The sequence below is a fragment of the Citrus clementina genome, unplaced genomic scaffold, assembly GCF_000493195.1.
Source record: "Citrus clementina cultivar Clemenules unplaced genomic scaffold, Citrus_clementina_v1.0 scaffold_2, whole genome shotgun sequence".
NCBI classification, from domain to species: domain Eukaryota; kingdom Viridiplantae; phylum Streptophyta; class Magnoliopsida; order Sapindales; family Rutaceae; genus Citrus; species Citrus x clementina.
Genome location: NW_006262688.1, coordinates 9,896,368 through 9,917,812, shown reverse-complemented (window position 1 = coordinate 9,917,812; position 21,445 = coordinate 9,896,368). Strand labels below are relative to the sequence as shown.

Here is a 21,445-nt window from a genome sequence, read left to right as displayed (position 1 = left end):
GGTCTATTATTTGTGGTCTATTACAAATATTCCCGACCAAGTTTGTGGTTCGTGATAATACTCGTGAAAAACATTTTAAGTGCAGTATGAGAACAAATGTTATATAGCCTGAAAAACTATTGTCTGTAATATTTTTTAAAAAATTAATTTAAAAAATAAAGCAACTCTAAAGCTACCCACTGATGTTGAGACTCAACCAAGTATGCCTACTTTTTGTCACGAGCGCTTGGATGGATAATTAATATAATATAATGATTACTAATGTATATAAATTAGTTTGGCAAGTTGGCTTGCTGATGTATGAAGAAGAAAAACAAAACAGCCAAATTAATAGCTATAGTTCAGATTGTTTAGCTCGTTAATGGAAGTGAGGTGAGATGGACGGGAAGACAGCCAAATTTTAACAAAATATTTTTTAAAAGCCCCGATCCATCACCTAATGGTAGAGGTGAAAAAAATTCAATTATCCGACACAAATAAATATGTATGAGTCGTTAAAATTAACACGATTATAATTAATTGAGTTGCGTCTGGGTCAACACGATTTTTTTTTCCGTGTCGGGTTAAGATTAAAGTTCTTAACCATTTACCCGATCAATGACCATTATATTTTCTATTCTAAATTAATCTATAAGTTATTGTCATAAAAAAATCTCTTTTTATTTTATTTTATTTTTGAAAGAATGAACATATACACAATATTTTATTTATAAAATTTTATATAACTTTATTTCTGTATGTATGTATATATGTAAAATTTATTAAATATATAAATATTAAACATATTATTAGGTAACTTATTTATTTTTCGTGTCAGGTTAGGATTTCAATTTTTTAATATGATTATTAAATGAGTTATATTTAAATTGACCTAAATTTAATAAGATACAAATTTAACACGATATGAATACAACCCGACAAATCGATTTACTAACTCTACCCAAAGCTTTCAAATCTCCGGGAAAAAGAGAAAAAAAAAAAAGGGCTTACCCTGTATCAGTTTTTCAGCCGATACACTCTCGAACACTCATAATAATGGATACCCATAGGCTTTAACCAATTGTCTCCAAAATTTTGTTTTGTTAGTCGTTACTTGTTAGTCTCATTTGGCATTGGCTAGGTTTTAACTGGTTTGGGCACATTCGATTTTTACCTGTACTTTCAATTCTAGCAATCACATCAGACTTTTTTGGGAGTCACTTTTGCTAATTCCAATTTTGACTTTTTGGGTGGTTTAGCAAATAACAATGGATAGTTTCTCACTTTTTAATTTTTTGACTCTCTTGATGAATTCATCTTCGTCTTTGAAGGTGCTTTAACTTTCAGGCAACTTTCAGTCATGAGATGCAAGATTATTCAAAGTAAAATGAACTAGGAATGGTACCTTGTAGTATTTTCTACAGTTTTTATCGAACGAATCGATTCAGACGGCAGCACATTTCCTACTGCATGTTCGGCGATTAAAATTGTAACCTTTGGATTATGAAAGTTGAAATCTAAAAAGTTGTTCCGAATGAGGACAAAAGAACGGGGAACCTTATCGCAGGGGTAAGGTAATTGGTGCCCCATTTGCAACGCCTCTTCGATTCGAAATTAGTATTAATGCCGAATTGTTAGCTCTTGTTCTTCCTTTTGAAATAGCTTTTTCAATACTTAAATGCACGACAAATCTGGTTGGATTTCATCTACTGTTTTATTATAATTTATTTTTCCTCCGAAATTGCTTCGCGATTGTTAGTCGAATAGTTAACATCTATTTTACCCACAAAATTTGAGTGCTCCTCTTTTTCATTGGTGAGATCTTTTCCCCTCGGATATCATCAATTCAGAAGAATCTTTTAAAAGATTTTTAAATTTTGAATCATGAACTTATAATATGTGCTAATTATGTTTGTCATCGGGACTCGCCTATCGTGCAACAGTGGCACCGTGCAACAGTGGCAGCATGCCACTGCTTTTGTCTTTTATGTGTAAAATTTCATGAAGCCCTTTCACTTATTCTTATTTGAACTTTGCTTCAAAAATATTAAGTTCATTTCTCCCAAACCCGTGAATCCTTCAACGGCCGATCAACGGCAAATCGGCTCCTCCGGTGGCTGTGGTTGGTCAGAAAAGACATAGAGAATTGTGGAGAACAAAACTCAAGTGGTGGCATCACCGGAAACTGGAGAAACAACGGCGAATTGAAGCGGGGATTCTGTGACTTTTCACGGCTTCGATCGGCAGCTTTCCGAATGCTTTACGGCGACAAGGATGACATGGAGATGACCGGCATCGCACGAGCTTCCGATCGGTACCAACCTTGGCCGGTGGAGTTGCTGGAAACGGAAACAAAATCCGGGTCGGGTTCGCGGGTCGGGTTGACTCGGTTATTTTTGTGACAAGGATGGGGTGGAGATGACCGGCGTCGCACGATCTTCCGATCGGTACCAACCTTGGCCGGTGGCGTGGACGGAAATGGAAACGAAATTCGGGTCGGGTTCGCCGGTATTTGTGATAAAAAGAGGGGTATTGTGATAAATGTGTAATATAGAAGAAAAATGTATAAATAACAAATAGTATAAGGTGCTAATTATAATGTTTATATGGATGCAATAGAAATTAATTTAATATTTATGAGGTAAAGTTTAAATAAAAATGAATGAAAGGGGTTCAATGAAAATTTACAACACAGTTGGCACAAAAGACAAAACCAGTGGTACGGGTACCACGGTGGTACCGTAGTTGGATCCTTGTCATCGTTAAACAAAAGGACTCGCCTATCGTACAACAGTGGCACCATGCCACTGCTTTTGTCTTTTATGTGTAAAATTTCATGAAGCCCTTTCACTTATTCTTATTTGAACTTTGCTTCAAAAATATTAAGTTCATTTCTCCCAAACCCGTGAATCCTTCAACGGCCGATCAACGGCAAATCGGCTCCTCCGGTGGCTGTGGTTGGTCAGAAAAGACATAGAGAATTGTGGAGAACAAAACTCAAGTGGTGGCATCACCGGAAACTGGAGAAACAACGGCGAATTGAAGCGGGGATTCTGTGACTTTTCACGGCTTCGATCGGCAGCTTTCCGAATGCTTTACGGCGACAAGGATGACATGGAGATGACCGGCATCGCACGAGCTTCCGATCGGTACCAACCTTGGCCGGTGGAGTTGCTGGAAACGGAAACAAAATCCGGGTCGGGTTCGCGGGTCGGGTTGACCCGGTTATTTTTGTGACAAGGATGGGGTGGAGATGACCGGCGTCGCACGATCTTCCGATCGGTACCAACCTTGGCCGGTGGCGTGGACGGAAATGGAAACGAAATTCGGGTCGGGTTCGCCGGTATTTGTGATAAAAAGAGGGGTATTGTGATAAATGTGTAATATAGAAGAAAAATGTATAAATAACAAATAGTATAAGGTGCTAATTATAATGTTTATATGGATGCAATAGAAATTAATTTAATATTTATGAGGTAAAGTTTAAATAAAAATGAATGAAAGGGGTTCAATGAAAATTTACAACACAATTGGCACAAAAGACAAAACCAGTGGTACGGGTACCACGGTGGTACCGTAGTTGGATCCTAAACAAAATACTTTAATCAATATCATCAATTTATGTGTAAGGAAAAGTATCCACCAAATTTTCTTTTTCTTTTTGGAAAAAGAAAATTTATAGGGACATTTACAATTTTACATGTAATAGTGAAGCTACTGTAAGGACTTGACTGAAAATTATCATCATCATCGTCATTATTAGTTATTGGGTTTACGGAGCATTTCCAAGGCAGAACAGTTTCTAGAGCCATTAGATATACTTTATTACAATTGTTTCAGATTCCGCTATATGCATCCAACGGTTCTGGAGACTGGAGACTGCTCTGCGTTGGAGCATTTCCAACATAATAATTTTCAGAACCATTAAATGTATTTTGTTACAATTATTTCAGATTCAACTATATGCATTCAACGGTTCTAAAGACTGCTCTGCGTTGGAGTATCTCCGACAAAATAACTGCCTTATTATTATTATTATTATTATTATTATTTTACAGAAGAATTGTATTTAATCCAAAGATTAGGGGGTCTAACTGAAAATTACAGAGGACTAAAACCCAAATCCCAGGAGGAGAAAGGAAGGAAAACAGGCAAAAGCAAAGGCATTCTCAAAATTCCAGAAAGAAAACCCATGTCGTCCCCACCGCAGTTTCCCCCGGCGAGTACGCGCGTGCAAGCCACGGCGGAGACGGAGAAAGCCCAGGCCGATACAACAGCAGCAGCAGCAGGAGGTCTAGAAGCTTCGCTTCTGCAACTGATCCAGAATCACCAGCATTCGTCTCTCAAACTCCGCGAGCAGACAGAGAGAGCCAAGAGATATTCCGTTCGGCACGCCGAGAGGGTGTCGGATTTATTGACGGATGCATTGAACGGAGGGGTGCAGGAGTCTTACGTTATCGAGAAAAGAATCGAGCTCGAAATTCGAACGCTAGCGGCCACGATTGCCAAATTCATGAAGCAAACCGATCAGTGGCTTGCCACCTCTCATGCTATCAACACTGCCGTCAAGGTTCCTCTTCTTTCTTCTTCCCTAATTTTTTCTATACCCAGTTTGACGAAATGATGATAGAGACCCTTTATTTTCACAAAGAGAGTAACACTCGTTTCTGACAGCTTACTGTTCAAATATTAAACCATAGCATATAATACACACACATAGCAATTATGGTTTTGTTTGGTAATAGGAAATTGGAGACTTTGAGAACTGGATGAAGACAATGGACCTGGATTGTAAAAGCATTAACGCTGCAATTCGCAACATCTACCAAGATTGAGCTTTTTCAATACATCATGTGTCTTCTTGCAGCTACTTGTATTTACATTTTCTAATTCTCATGTTGGTTTCTTGATAATTTACTTTCTTGAAAGTTTCACCAATAGTTGTTCAACAAACCTTTTTTTTTCCTTTCCTGGGTGCTAACGTGCTTTGTAATTCAACTGTATCATCTTAGCTTCCAGAGAACACTGCCGACAGAGAAATGAGCGAACAAGAACACTAGCATGTTGATGTTTGCATCTAGCAAACTCATTCAGACACTCACAGCAAATTGCCCGGATATTAATACTAATCTCAAAATTTCCATACTAATAGTTAAATTTTGTTACAAATTTAATGTCCAGTGTATACTAGAAGCTTGTTTATAGAACAAAAGAGAGTACAAATAAAGAAACAAAATTTGATATTTTCTAATTTTCCTTTGGAGAAACAAAATTTGATGACTTACTCAAAACATTGCCTAAAACTACATATACAGAGAACCATGCCCGAGACTCACTTTGTCATGAGAAGAAAAAAAGATGGGGACATTTTGACTTCAGTTTCAGCGACGTTTGTACAAACAAGGTTTCAACTCGGGCCATTCAATTTCCTTGCTCTTTGAGTTCTGCTTCTCCTGCAAAGGCAAAGTTGCAAATTGGCGAGTATCAGATTATTTGGTGCTTCTGCATCCAGATAAAATGGATATCTGACGATGAGCTACTAACCTTTTTCTTGAAGTAAAACATAATAAACATCTTATTCGAAAAGTCCTGCATGTAATATCTATCAGTTAGCATGAGTAAATAATCAATGACTGTGGCAAATGAGAGGAAGCCAAATTAACCTTGGACACAGGCGCAAATCCTAGATCACAAACTGCCTTTGAGAACTTGTTTGGGTCCGCTCCTCCAGTATTTGGATCAAATCTGCTCTTCACCTCTGCTATCAAAAGCCAGCCACTATGACGGAACATAAACAGCGGAATTACAAAAAAAAAAAAAAACTGATCCCAACTGGGTGATGTAAGAATTTCAAAAAATACGCTGAGCAGCAAACCTTGGCTTAAGAACCCGTTGTGCTTCCTGAAGGTAATTGGGGAAGTTAATCCCCATCAATGAAAGGCAGAAGACAGCAACATCTACAGACGAAGAGTTAAGGGGTGTCTGCCAATGAGCACAAACAATGAACTACCAGTGAGGCTATTTTATTACCAAGCTCTAATCTAAATACTTCCCAAGGAGAAAAAAAGTTCCAAAGCATATTTTTTGACCATCAAGAGTCAACAACAACATTCCAAATAACACAATGAAAAGCCACGGATTTCGTAATGCAATTTAGCATGTGCAGATGCATATCTGTTTTTCCACATATCTCCTCAAAACCGAATCATGAGGTATATTATAATAATAATAGAACATAGACGATTTGGCAAAAACATTACTTTTCAGAAAATATGTAGAAGAAGTGGTTCATATCCACAGTAGAATTCTATATATATTCTCTTAGTTCATAAATTTGCAATGAAATCTATAGATGAATCTAGTTTATGATTTGTGCATGTATAGGTGTCATAATCCATAGCATCTGTCCCTTGTAAATATAGCCTTAGCCCAAAGGCCAGTTGCTAGACATGCAGGGCAAAACAAGACTATCCACATTTTGGTTACTATATAAAACAAAAAGAAAATTCGACACTATATCCATTAGCAACAGATGTTCTGCCAACAATAACAGAAGGCACTATCCTCAACTACTTTAGCCCTAAGGAGTGAAGATTTATGTACTGAAATTGCTGGTTTACAGTCTTGCAAATAATTTAGTCATATCATTAAAGCTTTAAAAAGCGTAAAAATAGAAAGACATACATTGGACATATCACAAGCAATTACTGAAGGATCATTTGAGACAAGATCGAAAGAAAAAACTTTATTCTTCACACTTTTTGCTAGGCGTGCGTCCCCTGTAAAACAATATAACAGGATTACATAGACAGATCAACTACACGAGCATAAACAGTATTAGAAGTCTAATCAGAAAATAGTGGTAATTAACAATTGCAATTAGCAACATTTTATGGAGTCTAGAAGAACATTACCGCAGCCAAAATCAGCAATTACCAAAGAAGGGCTGTGATCCTTCAGCCATTTGACAATGATATTAACAGGCAGCTCAGGCCAATGCGACATTTGCTCCTGATATCCTGAATGATACTGGCAGGTACGTGTAAATTAAGTTCGGACATTGCTCCAAATACAACAGATAACATATAATAATACCATAAAACACTGCTTGAAGCCATTTCTTTGGTAGACCAAAAAAGAAAAAAATGAACCAAAAAGACAGAAGAATTGAGGCAATTACGTATGACAGAATTCATAATTAAGCTGTGAGTATATTGATGTGAAAAAACAGAATGCAGTAGAAGTCATGCTGTAGACATAGCAGGAATTTTAAGAAATTGGATGAAACATTAGATTAAATAAATGTCCTAAGTAGGCAATATTCCAGGTGTAGACTCAAATATCCCCAAAGCACGCACAGTAGCCAATACTACAGGCCCAAATCCAAAGACTTCAACATGTCTCAATTATCTAGCACTGGGAACTTAAAACCTTGATAGACTTTGGAATCAAGAATCAAGATACAATACCATGGTAAACAATCCCATCCTTTCATACAGTTTTTGATCATTGGGATGCACCAGATACTTAGTTTCATTGTAAATATATGATGTGCTTTTCATACCATTGTATCTATATGACACTGAAATCATATTTTATGGAATGTAAATGAGTACTATGTATACTCCATGGATTGTCTAATAAGCTTTGATGTTAAGGTTCAAGATGCGAGATGCTGCTAAGCAAGAAGATAAATAAGTACTACGTATAACTTCTAGATATCAGGATCAAGGTTGTCTGGCCTACGATGAACAATGCATATGCTATTTCTAAGTATTGTCTGTTAACATAAGAACTACCATCTAACCTAAAGGTACTTGCCATACCATTTTCCAAGTTACGTTTTACACATAGAAAAGATGACATTGGGTGTATATTCTTGCAGACAGAGACACACCCATACACACAAAAAAAAAAAAAAACCCAAAAAAAAGGAACAGGAATATGAAAAAGTTACCATATCAAACAAAGCCGGGTTTTCATTGAAATAATCCAATGCTTCTTTTCCACTGACAAATAGAAGCAAAAAGAATCAGATTTGCTTCAAAATGAGTACTATGTCAAATTCCACACTCACCTACGCCAAAAATAAATAAATCATGACCAGTAAGACAAAGAAATCATATCATCTTGACCAGCGAGCATGGGAATAATCGCAGCTAAAAGAACATACAATACACTTAAATATGTATCTCAATCATTAGACAATGTTTTTATAACATTGAGAAAAATTAGATAAGAATAAAAATTAAACTTTATTAAGAGCTAATAAAGTTATAACAGTTCACACCCAGATAACAAAAACCTCCAATGAACAAAACCCAATAATAAAATGTATTATGATAGAGAGAGTAATAACAAAAAATTAATAAAAAAAAATTACGTGCAAGTGTATAGCTTTTCATTGAGCATCCTGAAGTGACCCCCAGATAACCTGGCTCGCATCTGCCCATTAACAGAACAATTAGCCAAAAGTATGAAAAAAAATTCATATTAGATGGACTGAGAGTGAGAGAGAGAGACCTTGTCGAGGAAGCTGGAGGGCTTTGGTCGCTTTGCAGAAGCAGCAGCGGAAGTTTGATGATGTTCATTGTTTTTAACTGTGTCCTGTTTATGCTTCTTTGCTGTTGTTTTAGCTGTGCTCTTAGATTGATAAGATTCTTGATCCTGAGGCTTACTGTTGCTATTGTGTCTTCTTCTTCTTTTGCGTTTTCTGCTTTCTCCCTCTTTCATAGCTTTGCTTTCTTCTTCACTTCTGCTTCGCTTACGATAACCCAAAACCCCACCTCACCTATATTTTTTACTTAAAAAAAAGATTTGGAAACTCCAGTAGGCCCACATCAGGACCAACAGACGGCCCACAAGTTATGGATCGTTGGCCCATGAGTTTGGACTTCATTTAAGCCCAAAGGAGTTGCCCACAAATAAAACAAATAGGAAAATACAGGGGGAAAAAGAGAAGATTAAGATTTTTTTAAACGTTTTCTTTGTCATTGGCTATATATGATAAAGTTTTATACTTTTATTAAATGAGGATGTTACACAATTGATGTTCTAAAAATTGTTTCGTAAATTTAAACTGTCGTGTCAAGTGTCAACATGGTATCAAAACCCAAATTTACCAAGTTGTCTTGCCTTGCACTTTAGGAGGCTTATCACATCTACTAACACTCCAACTTTGTGTTTACTCCATGGTGAAAGATTGAGCAATTCAAGGATTGCATTGAACACTATAGAGCAATCAAAAGGATGAGCTCTTGATATGTGTGATTTGCGTGCACGGTAGAAGATTGACAAGGCAGGGCATCAAAAATCAATTCACGTATGTGAACATTTAGTAAGTCAAATATTACAGATTATATCACCATTAAATTCTCTTATCTAATACTGATACCAAGGTCGGCCAATTACACACCCAATAACATGCCAATTTAATGCTCCTTTCATCTTTCATTACCATTTTTGACCTATATAAAGACATGCAATGTCCTTACATTTGCCAATCAACCAGCACAAGCACTCAACATCTTCATTCTCTTTGTTTGAACTCTCTGTTAGTTGAAGAAGAATGGCAACCACTTCTGTTGAGAATGTGACTGCCAAGGCTGAGGCACTTGTGCTTCAAAAGGCTACTGCTATTGGGGAGGTGGCCAAAGAGAATGTGGGCTGTGAGAATGGAACTAAAGTTGCTGAAGACCAAAATGCTATTGCAGAGTTGGCAAAAGAAAAGATGAACTGCGAGAACAGAACCAAGGTTGCTGAAGCTGAAGAGCTAAGCGATGAGAGCGTTCAAGAAGATAAGGAAAAGACCGGGAATGAGGTGCGAAAGGAGGAGGCAAAGGAGGATATAGCAGTCGAGGTTGAACCCAAAACTGGGGTGTCCTTTCCTGTTAAGCTGAATGATGGGAAGCAACTGAATTGTGTCGGTTTGAGGAAGAAATCGATGCTTGGCTTGGGCATCAAGATTTACGGCTTTGGTAATGTTCCATATGTCAAGATTTCAGTTATTTTGGTTCAATATTCAGCCCTCTGCACTGTTTGATTTTATGGTAGTGCATACATTAAATGCATGATAATATCAGCTTGCATGCAATTATGTTCATAATAATATGATCAGTGCTACGTGAAAACTAAGAGATTGATGGTGTAACAAGAGCAATGAAAGAAACAGATCACTTGAAATGATATAATATCAGCAGCAAACATGAAAGCATAAAGGAACAAGATTATGCATTTAGCTATCTTATTTAAAACCACAATCATGAGTACCAGGTGCTCATAACTTGAAGACTAAATCCACCTAAGACATGCCAGAGTTTGAATACATCTTCATTGGCAAATTAACTAGCCTTATCATTCATTTTGCAGGGATATATGCAGATAATGAGAAGCTGAAAGAACTTCTAAGGTCAAAGATTGGGAAAGCTCCGGCAAAAGCTACAAAGGAAATGTATCAGACGGTAATTGACAGTGATGCGGGCATGACAGTGCGGATAGTAATTGTATTCTCTAACCTCACGATGAGCATGGTCAAAAAGAATTTTGATGAGGGCCTTGGAGCATCCATTAAAAAACTCACTGGTGGAAAGAAGAATGATGAACTCGCAAACAAGTAACATTTGTGTTGTTTTCAGAGCCACTACAAATGCATATTTATACTTAGCTATAAGCGAGACTTTACCTCACTTTGACACTATTAAGTTGCTTATTAGGGTCATGGGACATGCATCAGAAGACATCAAGCTAACATCTGGTTCTGTAATTGAGATTTCCCGGCTTCCAGGATATACCCTTCAAGCCAGAGGTGAGATAACAGGACAAAATTAAGCTATGATTTTAAATGTTATGCATGAACTCAATACAGAAATTAAAGAGATTTTGGTTGATGTGTGCAGTCATGGACCAGGTGGTGAGCAATGTTGAGAGTGAACTTCTCTGCAAGGCCTATATCCATATGTATCTGGGAGATGATGCCTTCGATAAAGATGCAAAAGAAAAACTTGGGATGTCCCTGCTTTCTCTCTTCTAATTGCTTGCATACTGAAACAGTTCCTAGGATTTAAAAGAATAAGACTTTTAAGTACTTCCGAGTTACTGCTTTCTCTTACTGAGCAATAGCTCATTAAGAAGATATCAATGAGCATGTTACTGCTTTCTGTTCTACAATCAAGTACCATCAATCCCAGTTTCTGTTTTGTGTGCGAGTGCCATGCATCCAAAGAAATAAATTGTATGATTCAGGAAAAAAAGGGATTCTTTATGCTTAATGCTTACTCATTCATTCAACAGTTTTTTGATACAAAACAATGAGACATTCCTTACCATCAATCACAAAGAGGCAACATTGATAAATATTTATGTTGCTCAATTCTGTGACATTTTGTATGTTGTTGTTAGCTACTACATACAGCTGGTTAAAATAAAAGATGATACACAGACAAGCAAGTGCATGGATATTGTACATTAAATAAGAGAAATAAAACAAAATACTAGAAAACTTTTGTTGAGTCCGTGGATGAAATCAATGAAAGCCATGGAGAACTCTCCTAGGATCCAATTGCCCACTGCAATAGCTTGACGACACAGTAGAAAGCTCTTGACGGCCCCTCCACTCTTCAAAGGGTTTCAAGACAATAGGATTTTCAATTGCAGCAGAATCCACACATAACATGGTTTTGTAACCGTCAACCCCCATATCTGGCAGAGCTTTGGCCTTTTTGTCCCAAGGGTTCCACACAACTGCATAGTGAGAGGTTTTCAAAATTATAAGGGACAAAACCTCCGGGTAATCATGTAAATGATAAAAAAATGAACTTGAATATGTTGAAGGACTAATAAGATATAACACTGCAGAGGAATTTCAAAAACCTGAATCTGGCATGCCATCTTTCCGCAGTTCAAAGGTTCTCTTCTTCTCATGGTCAATAATGGCAATCTTTGTTGGGGTGCTCAAATACACTCTGTCAATCTAAAGGGAAACAAAGACAGGTCTTGAGAAATTCAAGAGTTCGAAACTCCAAAACCCTATGATGGGTTTGGCAGATGTGCTCATACGAACTATGTATAAGACTAACATCATGGTGACATATTTGACCTCGATACAAAATGAAAAATCAGATTAATGAATATCAATGCAGAGGTTTGTATATGCAGATAAACTGATAAAAAACTGCTCTAACCAATATGGAAAAAAAATGAAAAATGAAGCATGAAACCACATCGAATAGTTAACTAGAAGCATAAAGATGATGAATTGCTTCTATTTCCTGCTAACAAACTGATATTCAGATTGAATGCACAAGAATAAATATGTAGTACCTCGCCATCAAAGGTAATTGCATCCGCCTGCTCTGTGAACCTTTCTTTATTCATCAGATAATCAAAGTAATCAAGAGTCTCCAAGCCTTCGACACGCACTTCACTGTAAATTAAGCAGCATCATCCAACCCATCGGAAAAGGACAAGAATGGTTTATTCTCTAGATTCAACTATACTAAGGAATACGCAGAACTGTGGCGTCACAAAAGTCAAAAGACAATGGTAGCAAACATTTAGTCAATTCATTGAGAAAACCTGATATCTGATACAGATAAGTAATTACGCAGCGCGAACATAAAAGAGAAAGCCTTGTTATCCACATTCCTCACACGAGGGATCAAAGTCAGCTTGCCAGGACTGATAGAAATACGGAGACGCAACTCAAAGCTGCACAAAAGAGTCATTGGTGAACAAGTGATAATATCCTTCCATATTCGTTTTTCTGACACAGATCATAAATGGATGAACATACCCTCGTGGCCAGGCCTTTATATCCTCTTCTGTGGACTTCAATATCAGATCCACTGTTGACTGGTTGTTAGCTGGGGGCAGAGGAGAAGCATCTTCATCCAATGACCAAAATCTGTTCCTTGCGAATCCATGTTGCTCCAGTAAACCAAGATTTCCAAACTGCAGGCAGTAATTTATTAGAAACCATAGTCTCAGCAAGGAATAGCTATCACCAGTTTAGTTAGGTTCACTAATATACAACCTGTGGGAAGCAGACAGGTATACCTCCCCTGATGGCTTTAGGTGGCTTCCAGAAAGACTGCAGAACAAAGAAAGCCAATAAGTATGATGGAAAAATACAAGGAAATTCTGTTTGAAACTATCGTTTAGCAGTCATAAACTACACAAACAAGCTGCTTAGGTGTGGTCCACTGGAGGAGGAAAATAAATGTGCTCATTGAAATAGAAGTATGCTAGCATGTCATGATCAAGAAAAGCTTGAATAGCCAATGCAGCAGGAGAGAGGAGTCTTAAATAAAAAATGGTATAAAATGCGGGAAATAGGAAATATGAGAACAAAATAAATTGCAGTAAGTCAGCTTCTAAGTCATATTCACTCTTCCTTAATGTCATGCATTGTGATAAATATACATCTGACAAAGTTATTAGACTTTCGCTTTTGTTTCCTCTTATACTTTCATGGTCTGAAAGTGAACACATTTATATTCCCAACAATATAAATTTTTGCTCTGAGAATGCATGTTTGCTTCATCACTAGCCGCACTAATTAAAATCAATAGTTCCATAGATGTTGGGTCATCCATTAAGAAAGGTACAGAGAGAACAATCCTTAATTTTTATCAGAAGAAGAATTGTACAATCCTTAAACAGCACTGTGGTTTTCAAATTTAATTAGTAGACATGTTCTGAACCCCTAAAACATACACAAGGAATATTTTACCTTGCTGCTCATAAAAAGCAGTTCTTCTCTTCGTTCATTCTTCCAGGAAACAACTTGCCCACCATAGAGAAGCACCTGACAATTTTAGGTCATGTAGTTGGTTGGTAAACAGGCAAGGTTTCTGCTTTCATCATTTCGATGCATAAAGCCACTTAAACCACAAGGGGACAACGTATCATGTTGAAAATTGAAACACTTATGTCAAACCCTAATTAATAAACCACTGAATCTTCAGTCAATTTACTATCGTATTAACAACTCAATAACGCAGAAATTGGATTCAACTTAACCTTTAATATTCCATGGATTTTGTATTAGGAAGATCAGACGGCAAGACTTACAGCTCAAAATCAATAATCAGTATCAAGCCAAAATAGGGACACAAAAAGTTACTTTTAAAAAAGCTTATTTTATTATCTTCGACACCCCTGTTCTTTTATCTAAGCATCTGAGGCTTTGAGCATTAGTCGTCTTCAAATTCTCAAATTTAATCATAACAAGATGACTTTATTTTCTTATAAATTAAAGGGGCTTCTCTTCACCAACTACCACACATCCTTTTAGTTTAAACACCTCTTTAATCTTTTTTTATGCTGGATGTACCAGAATCCATTAAAACCATTTCAACAATCCAATCACAAACCCTTTCTCTTTTTTCTTTCTTCTCAAAATTCAAACAGCACCATCTACAAGTAAAAACCAAATCAAAGACAACTAAATACTTCCAATCATAAAATTCATATAACCCCTCGAATCCAAATCATAAAATCAACTACAAAACAAATAAGAACAAATCCATAATAATATTTAAAAAAAATGAATAAATAATTATAATGGTGAAACAGACCTCAGCAGATGACCCAGTTGGCTCAGTCAAAATAATTCTGGGCAATCCATCTTTATCATGAACTATATTCAATGGCATAGCTGTTGGCCCTAACCTTGCCCTTATTCTGCTCACAAATGGGTTCACTTTCCCTTTTCTCCACTCCAGCTGCACACCACCACACAAAACCACAACAACTTTAACAAACCCACAACAGAACATATGAAGTTATTAAAACACCAAAAATCACATACAAAAATCATACCCCCAAAAGAGACTTGATTGCCCAATAAGGAAAAGAAAACAAACGATGAAACAACAAAATAAAAGGAAAAAAAAAATCCTATATCTATATATAACCAAATGAAAGACAACAAATAGATGGGTTAGCTTACGTTTGGCTCTTGATAATAATATTACTATAATAAATATCAATAATTTTTATTAATTCCCCTAATCGGCTTCGAGTTTGAAGAACAACCCACCCACCAACTCTCTCTCAAGGTCTTGAAAAGTCCATGATATGATGTTACTTACAGTAAAATCACATTACACGGATTATATATACATCTATATATCTATAGATTTAGCAGAGTTCGTGTAATAATAAGAATACGAAGGATGGGATATCTATCTAACGAAAGCCACCAACTAATATTATACTTGTTCGTCATTGGATGCTCTCTGCTTTTTGAGTCACTTTCAGTTATTCTGTTACTCTGTGTTTGTTCCCAGGTTTTTTCCACTGGGCCATAGCTTCCGATAGCACTGTCGTGTTGGTTTTATCGAGATCAAGACCGTTGATCTAGTGGGCTCCTCCATGTGGCAAAGAAATAGAATGCCTGTGTACTGGATTATTATGGGGTAGCTTATACATGTGATTATATCCGCTGTAGTTGAACGAATATAAGTATTGTACAAAAATTAATTTGTTTTTTTAAGGAACACTTTTAATCAACGGTCCACATTTAATGATAATTTTTGCAATTTTTTTTTAAAATAAATATTCTCGACGTTCTTGCTTTTGGTTCTTATAGTTTCTCTAACATAGCATATTATACTTATAAAATTATAACATATAACATAAAAATGATTATATATTTATAAGTAAATATTACCAATGAATTTCCATATTATTCTCCTAGTTGATGATGTATTTAACCACTGAAATTGAAAAAAAAAAAAATTAATCAGTGAGGCAGATATTGTAGAGTAGCTAAAACCTAAAATATGAGAATCATATGTAAATTGTTAAGAGAGGCTTGGTAGAGCTAACTTTTGGTAGACGTACGAAATTAAAAAATAAAAAAAGAAATTAAAATGAGGGAACTTTGTCCATGCATCATGCATATCTTCGTTAATTTGTTTCTACTATCTTATCATGGCAATGGAGAATGACTTAACAACCAGGATTATAGGCTAGTGCTTCCTGTGATAAGACAATGGGCGGTGACAAAGACCTTTGGACAGGTAGTTTCATTCAGTTCGGTTCGGTTTTATATTATATACAATTTAAATTTATCAATTAGATTAAAGGTTTATTTGTTTTTATTTTTATCTGAAATCTCAATTTGACATATTTTAAGATGTTTTGATATTTTAGTTTGTTTATTTTTTGTATTTGAAATCTTTTTGTAAGATATTTTTATCTGAATTGAAAAGAATAAATTCTATTGACTTTTATTTGAGTGATAAAATATCTGATTGAAAAATCTTTTTTTTTTACAAATATCCTCATTAAATGTACTTATTTCTTACCTAATTATTAGATGTCATATTATAATTTTTTTTCTTGATCTCAGATTTTACTTGGTATTAAGTACTTAACATACATTCAATTTGAATTTAAAAAAAAAAAATTCTTTTATTATTAGATAACAACTTTTTTATGTATAAAATATTATGTTGAATTGTGTTATCACAATTACTTTTCATAAAATCACATGTCAAATGCTTATCTTATAAATTATTTATAACATATAAAAACTATTGTACTAGAAAACACTGTAAATGTAGACCTATTTAAACTTTAAGTATATATAACACTTTCAATGTCATAAGTATAAACCATATTAGATTTAAAATGTTTTGATTTTATAAAAACAAACAACTTATCACTTACACTCAGACGAGAAAAAAATTTTAAAAAAAATATTATCCTAACATATGTATTTAGACCCATTTAAACTTGTTGAAACTCATTTAAATTTTATATATATAAAAAAAAACAAATACTTCCTAAGTTATTTTAGATTTAGAATGAAACTTAACTAAATCCAACCGTCTACCACATGAGGACAAGTGGGGAAGCTTGTTCCTAAAATTTTGAGAAAATCTATTTTAAATTTCAACTAAAATTTTTTAATTGTCTCTAGTTAAATTTGTAATTTGTGATTTGTGCTCATTGACTTTGAAATATATATATATATATATATATAAAGTAAACTCAAAATTATAATTGTATCTTCAAAATCAATTTAAAGAATATATTAAATCTGAAATTATTTAAAAAATACTTGACAAAAATAAAATTCTTATAAATAAATTAAATTTGCCCTGCATGACCATAAGCCATTAATGACACTTGAATCTGATACAAAAGCTAAATTTGATGATTGAAATACTTATAAAATTATATAAAAATCCTTCAAAATTGATAATGCAACCAATTAAATTAAGGATCTAAAATCATGGTTAGCTCCCCACAGAAAGGGGTATCATATAGATACAAATATAAGCTGCAAATATGTTTACTGACAGTTGGAATGCAATATTAAGATATTAATTAATAACTAAATAATAATTAAAAAAAAAACCGCAGTGGCCCTAGCTAGAGAATAAAAAACGAACATATAAAGTTGAAGATGCTTTAAGAAGAAACCTTTGTGCTGCCATCGATCCATGTCTTTTATAAAGTTCGGATAAGATAGGGTTGACGATGATATATTATGAAGTAGTCCACCCATAAAGTTATCTTTTAATCAAGGATGTGAAATCAAGATGGAGAATACCCGTTTTTCTTTTTACTGAAATTAATATATATATATATATCACTTATCGTTATTGTTTTTGTAATATTTAAGAATCTTTTTAACTCTAAAAATTTAAAAGAAAAGAGGTGTAAATGAATCATTTGCTTGATATTTAATTTTAAAAATATAAAATAAATACTTATTTTAGGAAAAATTAACAATAATAAAAAGTATAAGAAAAACATCTTATCATTAATGAAAGGAATTTAGATCTATTACAAATATATGTAGGCAATTAAAAATGTAAAATTAACAATTTAATTAATTTTTAGAAATACTGTTCACCGGCACTGTTTATGGTTACTGTTCATTAGCATAAAAAATATTAATTTTAAGAATATAAAATAAATACTTATTTTAGGAAAAATTAACAATAATAAAAAGTATAAGAAAAACATCTTCTCATTAATGAAAGGAATTTAGATCTATTACAAATATATGTAGGCAATTAAAACTGTAAAATTAACAATTTAATTAATTTTTAGAAATACTGTTTCACCGGCACTGTTTATGGTTACTGTTTATTAGCATAAAAAATATTAATTTTTCAAAAAACAATAAATTACAAAAATTAAATGACATGAAGACTTTTACGTGGTTTAGATTAATTAATCCTACATCCACGAGGCAACGTCTAGATGAAAAACAATTCACTAAGTTGAGATATTACAACCTATGGATTTATCAAACTTAAGATTTTCATTTATAATTTATCACCATACAGTTTACTCAACCTTAGACTGAATCTGCTTCTCTTGAATAATTGCTACCCCTCTTGATCCACGATTCTCGAGGTACTTCGCAAAGCGATCAATAACAATTCTTCAATTCATTAATGTCTAGTGATCCAAGATCCACAAAACTCTCCACAGAGATGAAAAAGAAGATAAGAAGAAAACAAATCAACACAACATTATATGTCAAATCTGGATTCTCCAAGGAGGAGGTCGAATTTTACTTCTCTACTTTATGCTCTATGTTGCGTCCTTTTAATTGTAAAACACTTCCCTTTATATAGGCACTAGAATTTCACAAAAATGGTAAGTCTTAAAAGACTTGGATTCTTTCCAAATAAGAGTTTTTTTCCTCTTATACTTCCCGTGAATCTGAAGAGGAATAAATACGATCTTCTTGCCTTACTTGTCTCCCAAAAAATATTTAGAACATTCAATAAACTTCCTATTTGAACAAACTTCTTGCTCTAAATAGATCTCATGCGCCAATTATAGAATCCCATCATTAATTGACTTGCTAAATTAGACATCTAATTAAATTAGAAAATAAATATTCCTAATAAATTGGAATCTCACTAAATTAGAGAATTAATAAATTAATGTATGTTACAAGATATGTAATAAATAATATTCCAATTTAACTAGACTTGCCATAAGATGCCAACACTACAAATAATGGACTTAACAATCAATTTTTTATTTATATGAAAATTAATATTTCTAATTTTTAGTATTTAATTTTTTATTCTAATTCTAATTTATATGATTTATTTATTTTCTAATAAATATAAATAAAAATATTTTTGAAAATAAAAGTAATATTGTAAAATGATTGTACTAAGAATTATTGAGTGCTACGAGAACAATAAAGAATAAGTGGTATATATTCAGTTTAGTAAGAAAGAAATTGATAATCTTGCTAATTGAAATGATGTGGTACAGGGATTATTGTCTGTAATAAATGCTTCTGCCATGGTTAGAATCGATCGGTTGTATTAATCTATGTGATTGTAAATTATTGTGAAAAATAACATGGATAAAAATGTCGGAGAATTTTCTCTCTCTTGCCTTTGTGTTCATATCAACTACTCACAGTTCCATACTCCTAAGATTTGTCTTATTACTTAATAAATATTGAGTACAAGCTGCTATTTATCCAAGGCTCAGTCGATTGCTTCAGATTTACATCTGGCTAGCTGAGCTAATTATTATCTGATATATAGTATCTGGAACAAAGCTTAGAATGTAACAACCTTGATTCGCTGTAAAGAATTATATGCATGCATGCATGCATGATATTACCCTACAGCATTACATATCCTGGTATCTAGTAGTTCACCAGATGGTTCTCTTGGACAGCTGAACCTTTAAACCATACTTCATATGAAGTACCATAGAATTGCAAGGTGATACAGGATGGCCTTGCACTATTTTTACCTGATAATTCCCGAGAATCAGAGCTGCAACCATCTTCATTTGAATGAAAGCCGTGTCCTTTCCCAAACAATTTCTCGGTCCAGCATGGAATGCTGTGAACTTGTAAGATGGTACGTGCACAATACTACCTTTCTCTGTAATCCACCTCTCTGGCTTAAATTCTAAACAATCTTTGCCCCATATCACTTCCATCCTCCCCATTGCATAATAAGATATCAATATTGAATGATTCTTATTGATGCGATGCCCACTTGGGAGAACGTCTGCTTGTGCTGCAATTTTGTGATTGTACGGCACTGGTGGGTACAGTCTCAACGTTTCACACAAGGCTGCATGCAGATAAACCATCCTATTGACCTCTTTTGCATCGAAAAGCAATCTCTTATCCCTATGTTCTTCTTCTTCTTCCTTTTGCATAACCATATTGGCCTTCATCTCTTCAAGAATGTTGTTTTCGACTGAAGGGTGTGTAGCAACGAGCCAGAAAAACCAAACGAGGCCTGAGCTTACAGTCTCTTTTCCCGCTGCCAAGAGATTGAATGCTGTGTCTCTCAGAAATTTGTCATTCCTTCTCAAAGCACCTATTTTTCGATCCTCGTTCATCTCTTCTTCCTCTTCTCCTTCCACCATAAAAGCTGTTAATACGTCAAATTCCTCCTCCTCCTCCGTGCTTGCTTTTCTGCTGATCTGTAATCTTTCCCGCTTCAAAGAAATGCACTCATATAAGAACCTATCAAAAGTTTTCATGGCTTTACTAAGTTTTTTCTCTTTCCCAATGTGAAGCCATTTTTGCAGCTTCCACCAACTCTTTGGCACAATGTGGCGATAAAACACAGCTTGCTCGGTTGCGTTAAATGCATTTGCATAAGCAACTTGAGGGAACTCAAAGGAGAGATAATTTGGATCGATTCCTAAAACTGACATGCAGATATTGTCAAAGGTGAACCGCTGAAACACATCTTGTAAGTCCACCTTGATCCCTACTTCTGAGGCATGATCAAGAACTGGGATCAGACCATTTTCAAGCTTCTGATAAATAGTTTTTTCTAGAGCGGACTCGAACTTGTTGTGCTTCATCACTGAATGAATCATTTTCCTCTGCATTTTCCACAAATTCCCATCGGCAGCAAAAACGCCATCTCCGAATGGTTCCAAGATCATCCTCAAGTCAGGTCCCTTTGGGTAGTTGCTGAAGTTTTTGCTGCTGATGTAGTGCACATTCATAGGATCACTGGTGATGATGAAGTCCATTTTTGCAAACCAAGGCCCTTTGAACTCTAATGTGCCCCGGCTCTTTTGCAAAACCCGGGTGGCAAATTCATGGAGTTGATGTGCGTTGAGGACAAGCGTTGACAGCATTCTTGTGCGAGAGCTTCTCTTGAAACTCCAAAGACAACCAATAAGTATGAAGAGAAATGCTACGATCATCTCTACATAGCTAATTGTAATGGCCATTGAACAAGCTATATTTTAAAATGTATATGTTGTTCAGAATTAACTCCAAACGTTTAGCATTTATAGACATTACAAGAAAACTGGTACATTACTACAAAAATTTTAGTCACTTTCACAAAATCAAGCCTAGGGCGTCCCCATTTCGATTTATTGATAACGATTGAACGTGTTTCTCGAAATACATTAATGTATATACTTGTCAACTTAATTAATGTATATACTTGTAAACTTATGGAACAAGATCCTCTCCTGA

The 21,445-nt window shown here is 34.8% G+C and overlaps 5 protein-coding genes across 7 annotated transcripts; 2 read left to right on the top strand and 3 right to left on the bottom strand.

Moving 5' to 3' along the window:
• The first annotated feature begins 3,069 nt into the window (after nt 1-3,069).
• On the top strand, nt 3,070-5,107 carry LOC18051194 (biogenesis of lysosome-related organelles complex 1 subunit 1). Its single transcript, XM_006446555.2, has 3 exons — nt 3,070-3,181; nt 4,038-4,549; nt 4,725-5,107. Exons 1-3 carry the CDS (start codon nt 3,070-3,072, stop codon nt 4,812-4,814), a joined length of 714 nt encoding a protein of 237 aa, XP_006446618.2. The 3' UTR covers nt 4,815-5,107.
• Nucleotides 5,108-5,230: 123 nt separating this feature from the next.
• Nucleotides 5,231-8,754, bottom strand: LOC18051231 (ribosomal RNA-processing protein 8). The gene is made up of 9 exons (XM_006446554.2): nt 8,503-8,754; nt 8,363-8,424; nt 7,937-7,988; nt 6,894-7,008; nt 6,664-6,758; nt 5,855-5,961; nt 5,643-5,757; nt 5,524-5,568; nt 5,231-5,432 (listed from the first exon to the last, which is right to left on the bottom strand). The coding sequence occupies exons 1-9, from the start codon at nt 8,710-8,712 to the stop codon at nt 5,361-5,363; spliced, it is 873 nt and encodes a 290-aa protein (XP_006446617.1). The 5' UTR covers nt 8,713-8,754; the 3' UTR covers nt 5,231-5,360.
• Nucleotides 8,755-9,513: 759 nt separating this feature from the next.
• On the top strand, nt 9,514-11,008 carry LOC18051230 (fatty-acid-binding protein 1). Its single transcript, XM_006446553.2, has 4 exons — nt 9,514-9,956; nt 10,348-10,591; nt 10,692-10,783; nt 10,875-11,008. Exons 1-4 carry the CDS (start codon nt 9,548-9,550, stop codon nt 11,006-11,008), a joined length of 879 nt encoding a protein of 292 aa, XP_006446616.1. The 5' UTR covers nt 9,514-9,547.
• A 226-nt stretch (nt 11,009-11,234) lies between these two features.
• Nucleotides 11,235-15,170, bottom strand: LOC18051229 (putative glucose-6-phosphate 1-epimerase). Of its 3 annotated transcripts, none has more exons than XM_006446550.2 (9): nt 14,930-15,170; nt 14,556-14,702; nt 13,709-13,783; nt 13,010-13,066; nt 12,770-12,927; nt 12,553-12,684; nt 12,298-12,400; nt 11,848-11,947; nt 11,235-11,718 (listed from the first exon to the last, which is right to left on the bottom strand). In XM_006446550.2, exons 2-9 carry the CDS (start codon nt 14,631-14,633, stop codon nt 11,501-11,503), a joined length of 921 nt encoding a protein of 306 aa, XP_006446613.1. In that variant the 5' UTR covers nt 14,634-14,702; nt 14,930-15,170; the 3' UTR covers nt 11,235-11,500. The 3 variants fall into 3 exon arrangements, with proteins under 3 accessions (XP_006446613.1, XP_006446609.1, XP_006446607.1); XM_006446546.2 differs by lacking the exon at nt 14,930-15,170 and adding an exon at nt 14,800-14,923; XM_006446544.2 differs by lacking the exons at nt 13,709-13,783; nt 14,930-15,170 and adding an exon at nt 14,800-14,923.
• A 4,465-nt stretch (nt 15,171-19,635) lies between these two features.
• LOC18051228 (alkane hydroxylase MAH1) lies at nt 19,636-21,192 on the bottom strand. Its single transcript, XM_006446542.2, has one exon. The coding sequence runs from the start codon at nt 21,190-21,192 to the stop codon at nt 19,636-19,638; it is 1,557 nt and encodes a 518-aa protein (XP_006446605.2).
• Between the last annotated feature and the right edge of the window lie 253 nt (nt 21,193-21,445).